At 38.7% G+C, this 12,734-nt stretch overlaps 2 protein-coding genes across 2 annotated transcripts; both read right to left on the bottom strand.

The window, feature by feature from the left end:
* LOC113543329 (claudin-4) lies at positions 1-9,523 on the bottom strand. The gene is given in 2 exon segments (XM_034314542.2): positions 1-1,224; positions 9,005-9,523. Coding segments are annotated over 2 exon segments (1,134 nt in total). The 5' UTR covers positions 9,490-9,523; the 3' UTR covers positions 1-575.
* A 241-nt stretch (positions 9,524-9,764) lies between these two features.
* Positions 9,765-12,440, bottom strand: LOC113542971 (claudin-4). Its single transcript, XM_026940835.3, has one exon. The coding sequence runs from the start codon at positions 12,351-12,353 to the stop codon at positions 11,700-11,702; it is 654 nt and encodes a 217-aa protein (XP_026796636.1). The 5' UTR covers positions 12,354-12,440; the 3' UTR covers positions 9,765-11,699.
* Between the last annotated feature and the right edge of the window lie 294 nt (positions 12,441-12,734).

Below are 12,734 nucleotides of genomic sequence, written 5' to 3'. Positions count from 1 at the left end.
ACAAACCTTCAATCTGTATCATCAGAGCATGAAAATAAAGTGCCATGCATACGGCAGGAGAGTGGTTTTCAGTATAGGAACAGCTTGATACAAATGTTCCTCTCTGCTTCACTGCACACAATGAGCTGTTCACTTTGTACCTCCTGGCTTTCTTCCCACTCTTCTGCACCACAAGGTCCCTTTTATAAGGCTAGCTACAATGTACAGACATATGCATAACTGTTTTTACATTAGATGTCAGCTTTTCTTCTGAACGCTAAAGCAATCATAAAAATTATAAAGTGTATTAAAATACTGAATACTTTTTGAATTCCTTGAAATAAAAATACATAAAATAGTAGAAAGTATGAAAACAATTATTTAAGTTTTCCCTAGTCCATTGTGAAATGCTTTTCTCCTCCAGTGCCATCATATTTTAACATTTTTTTTTACAGTTACACAATGAGCCCTTTTTTTCAGAGCTCAGCAAATCAAATATCAGTGTTCTCTTTCATAATAGGGTCTGAGAAGGCACATTTGTACCCTTGTCTTGAACATGTAACAGTACATGAAACAGTTTGTTTCCTTTTCCCGACTCACACATAGTCTCTTCGGTCATACCCACCAGTAGCTGCAGAGCGGGAAGCTGAATAAGTCATCCTGGATGGAGGGCAAGAGCAACACAGCAACGATCCACCCATTATCAGGAGAGCCGTGGCAGCCCAGCCGATGTAAAGTGAAGCTCCTAGCTCCCACCTCTGCGGGTTGGTCAGTAAGGGATTGTAGAAATCCCTGATGATGGTATTAGCTGACCAGGAGACAGGAATCAACTGCATGAGCCCAGCCACAAGGAAGAGAACTCCAGCCACGATCATGACTTTGGCCTTGGATGATTCGTCATCAATGCAGTTGGTGCACTTGGCCCCAGCAATGGACACCAGCATGGCTAGAATGACCAGTAGGATGGAGATGACAGTGAGAGCACGGGCTGCTTGGAGATCTTGGGAAAGTGCCAGCGTGGAGTCATAGACTTTGCACTGCATCTGACCAGTGCTCTGCACCACACAGCTCATCCAGAGACCATCCCAATAAATCTGCGCTGTCACGATGTTGCTGCCGATGAAGGCCGTGACCCTCCACATGGGCAGAGCGCAGGAGACAATGGCCAGGAGCCATCCCAGCACACACAGCACAATCCCAATGAGCTCCAGGCCGGCAGACATGGTCGTGGACGCTCACTATTTCCTCAGGCTTCTGCTTTGTGTTTGGCCAGAGCTGGATGACTACCTGCCAAGAAGCAGATGATAAGAAGTGGTCACACTAAAAGCAGTGCCTTGGAGTCGGTGATGTGGTTCATTTGCTATACAAGTATCCTTTATACTCCAGATCAGGTAGAGGGGAGGAGTCCTCCTGGGCAGTGACTTCACTGCAGGCTTTCACACACCAACCTGCTTTTCTCTGAATAATAAGACAACAGTAAGATCGTCAGCCTCTTAGTGTAAATCCAGTAGTTGTACCTTTAAATAGGTGTAAATAAGTATGCCATTTAAATTTGCTTTTCTGATATTATCTGGATAGTGTGTGTGTGTGTGTGTGTGTGTGTGTGTGTCTAAACTTGGGCCATATACTGTACATTAGTAATCACTATATATTTGCTTTAAGTAAACAAGTATACATTTTTAAATTCCCTTTCTGCAGCATGATGGTTATTTACTTACTTACATCAGAACAGTCTTTGTATTTGTAATCAAGTACTGATTGCAGATTCTCATTACATTATCATATATTTACAGTGGATGCAAAAAAGAATGCAATCCATACCAACCAGACATTTGGTGTGTTAGGTCTTACTGATAATCAGTACATACAGCACATTAAATCTGTTATCATCCTCTTAGATATTACATTCACCTTCAGTTCTTCCAACATCTTCCAGACATTATAAGGTCATATACTGCCTTTTTTTATATCAGAGCTGGAAATTGATAAGGTCATGGCAAAACATTTTTTTCTAACCATTTTTCTGTAGATTTTGCCTTATGTTTTGGATTGTTGTCTTTTTACAAGCCAAATTCTTTGACAAATCTTTGCCATTTTTTGTTTTGAGATTAATTCCTCTCTCAGAACAGCCTCGATTCTTCATGGCATGGTGGAAAGGTGGTGAAAACTTTCTTTTGAGTTTCTGGTCCATGTTGACATAAATGTATTACATAATTGCTACAGCTTTATCAGCTGCACATCCAAAATGTGCTCTATTGAATTTAGATCTTGTGACTGAGCAGGCCACACTCAACTCATTGTTATGTTCATGGAACCAGAACCACCAGCTGTTTTGTCAACTTTTGTGGATTCCTGCTGTTAATCCCAAATTCTGACCCTACCATCTGCATTTCACCACAAAAAATGAAATTCATCAGACCAAATGAGGCTTTTCCAAGCTTCAGCTATCCAGTTTTGGTGATTCTGTACCCACTGCAGCCTCAGATTATTGTTCTTGGCTGATAGAACTGGAACCCAGTTGAGTGGTCTTCTGCTGTTGTTGCTCATTCGCCTCAAGGTTCTAAATGTTGTGCAATCTGAGATGCTTTTCTGCTCACCACGGTTGTAAAGAGTGGACCTTTGAGGTGCCATAGCCTTCTTTGAGTTCAAGCCAGTCTGGTCATTTTCCTCTGACCTCTCTCATTAACAAGGTTTTTTCACCTTCAGAACTGCTGCTCACAGATAGTTTTTTTTTTTAATTCTGTGTAAACTCTAGAGACTGTTGTTCTTGAAAAAATCCAGGTGCTCCACCAACCAAAATCTGGTTAGTAGTTGTTAAAGGTGTGTATGAGTGTCTTAGTTACTGTTGCTTAGTTACAGAAAATCACTCGGCCAAATCCTTGACAGAAAAAAAACTCACCGTTACAACCAGTGCATGGTAGAACTCCAACCCTCCCCATGTTCTCCACACCGGCCAAAAAGCAGTGTTTCAACACTTTCAGATAAGGAATGCAGAAATGTTTCATTTTTTTTATTTTTTTTTTTTATTACCAACACATTCATTTGTTTGGTATATTGGTATGCACTGTCTTGACCAGCTAAGAGTCACAAACCTAGTTAGTCTCTTATATCTCTGAATATACAGTTGGAGTCATAATTTTACATACACCTTGCAAAATCTGCAAAATGTTAATAATTAAAAAAAAAAAAAAAAAAAAAAATGTGATCATAAAAATTGCATTTTGGTTTTATTTAGTACTGCCCTGAATAAGCTATTTCACAAAACAGAATACAAGACACAATAATAATTCAAACGTTTACATACGCTTGATTCTTAATACTGTGTGTTGTTACCTGGATGATCAACAATTGTTTTTATGTTTCGTTTTGATAGTTGTTCATGAATCCCTTGTTTGTCCTGAGCACATAAACTGCCTACCGTTCTTCAGAAAAATCCTCCACGTTCTGCACATTCTTTCCAGCATCTTCTGTATATTTGACCCCTTTCCAACATTGGCTATATGATTTTGAGATCCATCTTTAACAATAAGGACAACTGAGGAACTCGTACACAACTATTACAAAAGGTGCAAACATTCACTGATGCTCAAGAAGGCAACACGATACATTAAGAGCCGGGGGGGTGTAAACTTTTGAACAGCATGATTGGTATAAATTTTGTTTAAAGATCTTTATTTTTTTATTTATTACTGACCTTCAGAAGTTAAATAAGATATTTACATGCTTCCCAGAAGACAAAATAATAATAATGTATTCTGCAAGGTGTATGTAAACTCATGACCCCAACTGTATACATGCCTTCCATAATTTTTGGCACCCTTGATGAAAATGAGGGGAAAAATAGAAGCAAATGTGACAGTTAAAGTCTCTAGGGGAAAAAAAAAAACTGTGGCAGATTCTCCAAGATGCTTAATAAAACTTACCAGCCAGTTAAATGTACCTGAGACTGCTGATGCATTTTTAAAGGCAAAGGGTTGTCAGGCCAAATATTGACTATAGTTTAGTATATTGCTGTTTACTGCTCTTTACAGAAAAGGTTTTTTTTAATGTAGAAAATGTTTCATTTCATTATTTTCAAGGCATCTTTGCTTTACAGCATTTCTTTAAGCTAAAACTAAGCCTAAGACTTTTGCACAGTATTGCAGCCTTAGTTAATAATTTAATTAAATTAAATAAAACAGTTGTCTTCCTTGAAAGATTTATCATTTTTATATTGCCATCAGTCTCCAGAAACTAAGTTTCCTTGGAAGCTGCAGATATTTACATAATCACTTTGTCATCCATCACCACGAGGTTAACTAAAGAGCTTTCAACACAAAAGAGAGTCAGATAAACACAAAGTCAGATAATGGATATAAAAAAATATGCATAAGCAGATAAAAAATAGATCATTAGGCACAACAAGAATTTTACAACTATTAAAAAAATAGGACATTTGCCAGAGATTTAATGCATGACAGTGCAAAGATAACAGTTTTAGAATAGAAGAGATTTGTTCATTCTTAGGATTGTCATGTTTCAAAATCAGACGTTACACACCGTCATATTGTTGCAAGAAATTGTGGCCCTTCCTTCACCTGAACGTCACCAAGTGTCAATGGTACGCTGGACTGGAATTATGTTTTGTGGTGAGATGAAACCAAAATCAAGTTTTTTGCCCATGAACACCATCACCACCACCATCATCATTGCCCATGAAGAACCTCCATACTCACTGTACAGTATGGTGCTGTTGATGTTAAGGGGTTGTTTAGTTGCGGGTGGTTCAGGGGCTCTTGCGAAGATTGATGAAGTATCAGGGTTTTGTAGGACTTTCAACAAGTTAATGATCCCAAATAAACATCCAAATGAACACAGAAATAGTTGTGAGAAAGAAAATCAATATGTTGCAATGGCCATTTCAGTCTCCAGAATGACTGAATTACAAGGAATACAAAGGATCTTATAAGGTCTGGATGGACGAGTGGTCCAGGATGCCTCTAAAAGTGTCTCGAACCTTGTTAGACATTACAGGAAAAGGCTCAGAGCAATCATTACCTCAAGGGAAGGTTTCACTGAATGTTAACTGTAAGGCTGTAAACAATGTTTTACAGAAAAAAAATTCCATTACTCAGGAAGGTTTTTGTGTTAGAAAATAATACTAGTCTCCAATGACTCACTGTATAAGTGTTATTCTTTTTATATTTTATCTTTTTGCTTTCGTGAAAGGTGCATATCATTTGGGAAGGTATCATACTGTATCTGTGCCACAGGGTGTGAGTTGGATTTCATTCTCAACATTATGATGTCATTCTTGGCTCAGGCACAGACGAAAAACAGTTACTGTTACTGGGAACTTGATAAAAAGGTTTCACAGGATTGGAGATAATGCAAAGGTTTATGAAAGCCTTTTTTTAATTTATGAGAAACTCAAGTGGTATATGTGGAAACTGTAAAACAGACAGATAAACGTACAGTGTTTAACCAGCAATTTCTTCACAGTAATAGAGTAATAGCAGAAAGAAATTGCAATTAAAAATTAACATGTAATCAAGGTTAAACAGTAAATGCAAAATCAATGTAAGTTAAAGAACAGATGTAAATATTTATTGTAAACACAGTATATATTGTAGAGTAGATTTTCTCCTTAAAATGTCCCAAAAATTATAATCTACTTAATCCTCAAATGATTGATAATTACAAAAGTAATTATTAATGATTATTGTTTTCCTTGCAGTTGGCTCAAGACCTATTTTTACAAATCAGTCATATTATTTATTATTACTATTATCATTATTTTCAAAGCTGTATATTTATATTAAATAAGTATGTATATCTCTGTACAGTCAGCTGCTGGAATATTGACACTTCATGAAAATCTTAATGAAAGATGAATCTACAGTATATGATATGAATAACATGTGCATCAAGGGCTGTTACTGAGCTTGATGATATATGGGGGAACTTTACAGTTCTAATGACTCTTCTTGAAGTTCCTGAAGAGTCATGTGTGGGTTGATGTAAGGAAATGCTTGTTTTGTGCAACAGGTTGTTGTTATGAAGATGAAACCACTTTAGAGTGGATTCTGAAACTTGAAAACCCGAACAATCAGCTGAACTGTACAATTCTTCTCCATCCTGCTGGATGTTCATCCAATTCCTGGCAAGTTTTCAGCTGTTCAAGACTTATGAACCTTGTGCACGGGTTGTACTTAATGGTATTTTTAATGGTTTATGTATTATGTCTATTTGCCTCTTTTGTCTTTGTTTTCCCCAAGGCCTTCCAAAGCATGGGGCGGGGCCCAGGGCGAGTTAGAGGACGCGGGGACCTACTTAGCACTCATTTCTGTCATGCTAATATCAAATCTTGTATATGATATTTATACTACTACAGTGAATCATTGATCAAATACGCATAAATATAATTTCAATGTGCAAAACCAGTTCTGAAGTAGCATCACACTCTTTAAAAAACAAAACCAAAAAAAAAAAACCAGTATGCCTTATATGGCTCAGATCATGTTTTAGAATGACGTCTAACTTCATAAAATCAACTATAACATTGAACTCAATCAGGATGTTTAATTTTTTTAATTTAATTTTTTAATTATTATTTTAAATATTTCCCCTGGCTGCAGGGCACCTTAGAGGGCGGGGCCTGGTGTGGACGCACCAGTTGCACCACCCAAACGACGGCCCTGGTTTTCCCTCATGGTGATGGATAACATGGATAACAAACCTTTTATTTGGTCAAATTTGAGTTTCTGAAAAGCAATTTTAAAAAAAAATGAATTGCTTTAAGCTTATTTGCCTTTATTTGACACATTTTGCACAATAATTTTGTCAGAAATGTTTTTTGAGAGAATCCTACATTAAAAAAAGTTTTTGCTAAGGCAAATAGTTTCTCCACTGTTTTATATCATGTAAATCATTATTTAAATAATGTTTATTCTGTAAAATCCTTTTTTTCCTATTCTCTTGAAGGGTGTCAACAATTATGTTCTTCCAGTATAAATAAATGAGGAAAATTCCATTTTAAAATGGCACTTCAGTATGTTATTGTACTTCTGTGTTCTTCTCCATCCCTGATACCTACAGATTAAGCCCAGTACTGAGTCACCTATGCCAAATATCATTTATGAGCAACATGAACTAAATATATAAATCATAAATGCATTATTAAGAGCATCACATACAGTTAGCTTGGGTTGTAAGTTAAGAGCTCTGTGAGTCAATCAGTTGAAGTTAGAGGCAAATTATTACAAAAAGGGTACCATTTATTGTTCAAACATCGGTCCATTCAGAAAAAATGGCTAATATAGTACATCATTTAAATATCATCATGGTTTTGACCAAACGTAATGTCTTGTCTCGTTGAACTGTACTTGAAAAAACTTTCAAAGTATTTCATGATGCACTGGAGGAAAAAAAATCCCATCGAATAATTCACAAGACTAACATATGCTGAAGTTCTGAAGAATTTCCCTAAATTTCGCTAAGACCTTAAGCTGAGGACTCATGATTATTTGTTCCTTTACATATATTAATACACTCTATATAGATCCAGACCGTGTGTCTTTTTTCCAACGTGTTCTGATCTTTTCACCTTTAGCGTCACTGTTTGCTTTGTGAGCCTGTAATGACCTCGTGACCCCTCTGTGTTTGTGGCTCTTACAGATGTTTGATCCTCATTTCAGCAGCCTTGAGGCTTTAACTACAGGGAGGGGCATTAGATATGGCCCAGAGACTCAGATAATGTGTTTTCCTGACATTCCATGGCACCAAAACCTCTCCAACTGACCTCTGCTTCGCTACACTGAAACAGCTTCATTGTAGTGTGGACAGTTGGATTGAAGCCCTAACAAAGACGAGATTCTTGTTGAGAAAGCTAATAGACCTTAGAGAGGCGAGGAGATAACGAAAGGACTGAAGCTCTAAATCAGCACCTTATTGCTGAGAACATTTTTTAGGCTGTTTGCCCATACTCTGTTCCAGTAGAACACTGTAGGAAGATAATAAATAACTAGACATTTTGGAAAAGCATTTTGAAATGAACTTGTTTTGGGCATTGATAACTTGCAATTTATTGAAGAGAGTGGACGAATAAAATGAACAAGTATTCAGTTAGCTAAATAAACTAGATACTAGATAAAAGGAATTAATTAATAGTGTGTGTGTGTGTGTGTGTGTGTGTGTGTGTGTGTGTGTGTAAACAAGACAAAGACCATACATTTTAGACCTGAGCAATGTATATTACAAAATCAACCAAAATTTTCAGATCATTTGTGACAATGTGTGTAATACATAACATGTAGAATGAATCATTGACAAATACTTATATACACTTTAAAAAAGGGGGGAGTCATTATATCAGTTTAGTTTATTATATTATGATACAGAACATACAGTATTTGATGCATTATATATGCAACACACACTTTTTTTTGCTTGAGCATGGTTTTTTTTTGTTTTGTTTTTTTATTTTATTAAAAAAAAAAAAAAAGCTGTTTGAGCAAAAGTAGATTTTCCTTAAAAAAAAAATTCAAATATATATATTCATATAGTAATGTAAGCCACATTTAAGTTCCCATTACTTGTAAGAATACTTGAAAGAAAACAAATCTTACAGTTATGATTGCGATCGTGCTGTGGAGTTAACATGCAAAACACATCCAACATGTACAAATATAACGGTTTCAAACAACACAAGTAAGAGAACCAGATGATTCAGTCAGTCATGAAGGTAACCCTACTGCATTTCTCAATTTGACACACACTGAGACCAGTGTGTTACCAGTCTTTCATCTCCTTAGTCTGATCAAAGCAAGTACAAGATGAGACTCTAACCCTTCCTTCTTCGTCTCTCTCATTAGCTTAGACATAATCTTTTCTGTCATAGGTGCTGGGTGCTACAGATCTTGGGGTGGAGTAGACCATCCTGTTCCCTGTACTGTACCTTTTCTCTTGTCGTGGTGGGCAGCTGCAGCACAGAATCGCTCCCCCTGTCAGCAGCAAAGCAGCAGCCGCCCATCCCAGGTAGAGAGACGCTCCGATCTCTCGTTTCTGTGCCTCTGTTATCACCGGGTTGTAGAAATCCATGATGATCGTATGCGCTGACCAGGATACCGGGATCAACTCCATGACAGCAGCGCAGATAAATGTCACGCCAGCAGCGATTATCACCTTGGCCTTTGTGCGTTCGTCCTCTATGCAGTTGGTGCACTTGGCCCCTGCGACAGAGACCAAGACTCCCAGCACTCCCAGCATTATAGAGATCACACACAGAGCGCGAGCTGCCTGTAGATCTTGGGGCAATGCCAGCATGGAGTCATACACCTTACACTGCATCTGGCCCGTGCTCTGTACCACGCAGTCCATCCAGATTCCCTGCCAGATGATCTGTGCCGTCACAATGTTCGAGCCGATGAAGGCGGTCACCCTCCACATTGGCAAAGCGCAGGACACGATCCCAACAACCCAGCCCAGAGTGGCCAATATGAGGCCCAATATCTCTAAACCCAGAGCTGCCATTGCGTTCTGCTTCACTCTTCCAGAGAAATGAATACACAGGGCTGAGATGCTGAAGGAGGTTCTCGGCAATGACCCAATACTTTATGTACACTGAAAAAGGTGGAGTCTTGGGTAGATGTGGTCCAACAGTGATTGGTCAAACATTTTGAAATACTGTTTTTTTTTTTTTTTTTTTTGCTAGTATAACCTTGCCACAGAGACTTTTTTTAATGATTGAACTATTTCACACAAAGTAAGCAGTGAACTGATAACCATGGCCTAGGGGTGTCTGGTTAAAGGATAACTGCTAGGTTACACTTAAACCACAAAACTAAAAAGTCTCAAGAAACAAGTATGACCTAGGAGGAAGATTCATACATGAACAGGTGCACGTGTTGACACTGTGTTAAAGAATCTTAGTCTAGAAACTCTTGGCAATGCTGAGCAAAGCCACATAACACTGCCATATAAAGGTATTTGCTCGGCGGTAGTCGGTTATTAATTGTTGACACTTGACTCTAACGGAAACTCCCTGAATGACAAATTTCCTTGACAGAACAACCAATAATTTCCGTTGAAACGTTAAGTAAACAGTAAAACGGTACAGATAAGACCTTGCTGAAACTGGAGTCATTTCTCCTGTCATTTATTTAGGAAAACAGAACACAAAGAAACTAGTTTATTTCAGCCACATCACTGTGTTGCTGGGGTAAGTGGGTATTTTTTTTTTGTTTACAGCTCAAAAGGGTCTTAGTGGGGGATATTGCGTGGTTTTGCATGGTATGCTACAGCCTATTTTTAGGTTCTTATTAAACTAATTGAATTCTTTCATATACCAATATAAGTTTCAAAAGCCTGGCTCAAATCCAAGAGTGTGCAAGACAGATCAGTTCAATCATTGAAGCATGCACTGAATGAACTCCCGTGATGAGAAGAATTTTCTCTTTAAGAGCATTTGGAAGCAAATCCATGTTGTTGCTTTGAGTGTCTTGTTAACCTATAATGGTAGTATTTCAAAGCTAGCAAACTCCATGCTAATCAAACCTGAAATTTTGAACTTAGCTGTGTGTTTGCAGAGTTTATTTCAAACAGGGAAAACTTAAAGACAAAAAAAATTACAATGGGTTATATAAAGTCGGTTAAAAATATATTGCTCTAATATATTACATTTGCTGCATAGCAGCATCTAACTGATTGCTTTATAATTGTTAGTGGCACTGTTAATCCATTATGTATTACTCTTTTGGGTGATTTAGGCTTTATCACATTTCTCTGCATTCTTTAATGTATTCTTTTCCATATAGTAGTTTTCAAATATTAAATTATATTTCTCTAATGTAGTAATTTTCCTGAACCCAGTATTGACTAAAAAAGTCCAATATTTGGAAAACTGCATTTGTCCTTCAACTATGTTCTACCAGCAAGACAAAGGAATGCCACAGCGCAGGGACTTTGCAGACTTAGCTCCAACTAAGCAAAAAGGAAGGTGCTTTCATCTCATGGTGGCTAGTTTCAGTTACACTTCCCTGAATTAAAGAATTGAGCAGTGGACACAAAGGAGCAGAAGAAGGTCTCAGAACAACGGCTGCATTGTACCCAGTCACGTCTACACTGATGCAGGGAGGTAATTTCCAATGTGCTGCAGCCCCTCAAGAGCTGGGTAGATTTCAAATGATATAGAGCACTTTGGACTAAGAATTCCTTATTTCAGCTCATCCAGCTTACCTTTGCAAAGTCTCGGGTTTCCGGGAATGGTCATCCATTTAGAAGTAGACGAAAAGCTGCAATATCGCAGGAAACATTTATGTGCTGACTGACTTGTTATAAGAACTTTATTACCTTCAGAAAATGTTTCATTACTAAATCTTGCAATGCCCATCAGCCTTAACCAGTAAACTCTGAGGGCCTGTAATGTAACTTAATGAGAATTGCAACATAATTAGACATGTTGGATACCTATTTAGTCAACATTGTTCAGTTAGACAGATTTCTCATTGTGTCTCAAAATCTAGATGTAACACAAAGGTTATTACACACTAATACATCTATTTCAGACCTACAGGCTAAAGAACACATCTATTGGCTTACTGTTGCTGACTGAATTAACACTATGCCATAGTTCAATCATATATAACCATTCGATCATATCTCTCTGGTGTTTTTCCTAGTGAATAAAATTCCAGCACAGTTTTTATTCACTGAATGCACGCTCTTTTACCAACCTACACCATTCAAACATAGTCCCTTCTGCAATATCCATTTGCAGCCACTGATTTCACCGTTGAGTACTGTGCTCCAATAGACACAGGATCCTTGGGTGCTCTGGAACGACATGAACAGGAAAGTATGGCTCCCCCTAGGATGAGCAGGCAGGAGGCGCCCCAGCCGAAGTACAATGAGTTCCCGAACTCCCTCTTCTGCGTGTCCTGCAGCAGTGGGTCATGGAAGTCCAGGACAATGGTGTAGGCTGACCAGCACACGGCCACAAGCAATAACAGCCCGCTGCTGCCGAACGCTGCACCGGCACCCAGCATGATGCGAGGTTTGCTGGACACATCCGACGTACAGTTGGTGCACTTGGCGCCTGCTACAGCCAGCGTCATGGCCACTACGCCAATGAACACAGCGATGACAACCAGAGCTCGTGCAGCCTGCAGGTCACTGGGCAGCGCTAACATGGAATCGTAGATCTGACAATGCATCTGGCCTGTACTCTGCACCACACAGCTCATCCACAGGCCCTCCCACACTACCTGTGTGATCACAATGTTCTGACCCACGTACGCCGCCACGCGCCACATGGGCAGGCAGCAGGCCACCATTGCTCCCAGCCAGCCAGCCACAGACAGAATCATGCCCAGGATTTCCAGGCCGGCTGAAGCCATCGTCTCTCTGGAGTTCTGCACACTGAGGTCCTCTGTGTCCAAGTGCGATATTAGATCTCTCCGGCTCCCGACACTGGCCGGAGCTGAGAAGGGAGGGAAGGAGAGGCAGAGAAACAGATTCTACCTTCTTTATACTTATAGTTCGAAGGTGGAGTCAGACCATGATGGCATCATCTTTGCACTGGTATAAGAGCAGGGATTTGGGGATTCACTACTTTGTCATGGGGTGGCATTATCAAAATCACATAGCTGGGATTGTTAGTATACAGACATAAAGTGTTGTATTAGCATCCTGGACAAAGGCATAACAATAACCATATTGTTAAATGCTCATTTGCATATAATATGGTGTTATGTTATTTGTGAAATTGGCAAAATTGA

Source organism: Pangasianodon hypophthalmus, chromosome 21 (assembly GCF_027358585.1).
Source record: "Pangasianodon hypophthalmus isolate fPanHyp1 chromosome 21, fPanHyp1.pri, whole genome shotgun sequence".
In the NCBI taxonomy this organism is placed as follows: Eukaryota; Metazoa; Chordata; class Actinopteri; order Siluriformes; family Pangasiidae; genus Pangasianodon; species Pangasianodon hypophthalmus.
Note: the sequence above shows the minus strand (reverse complement) of the source record. Positions and strands in the feature narration are given on the sequence as shown.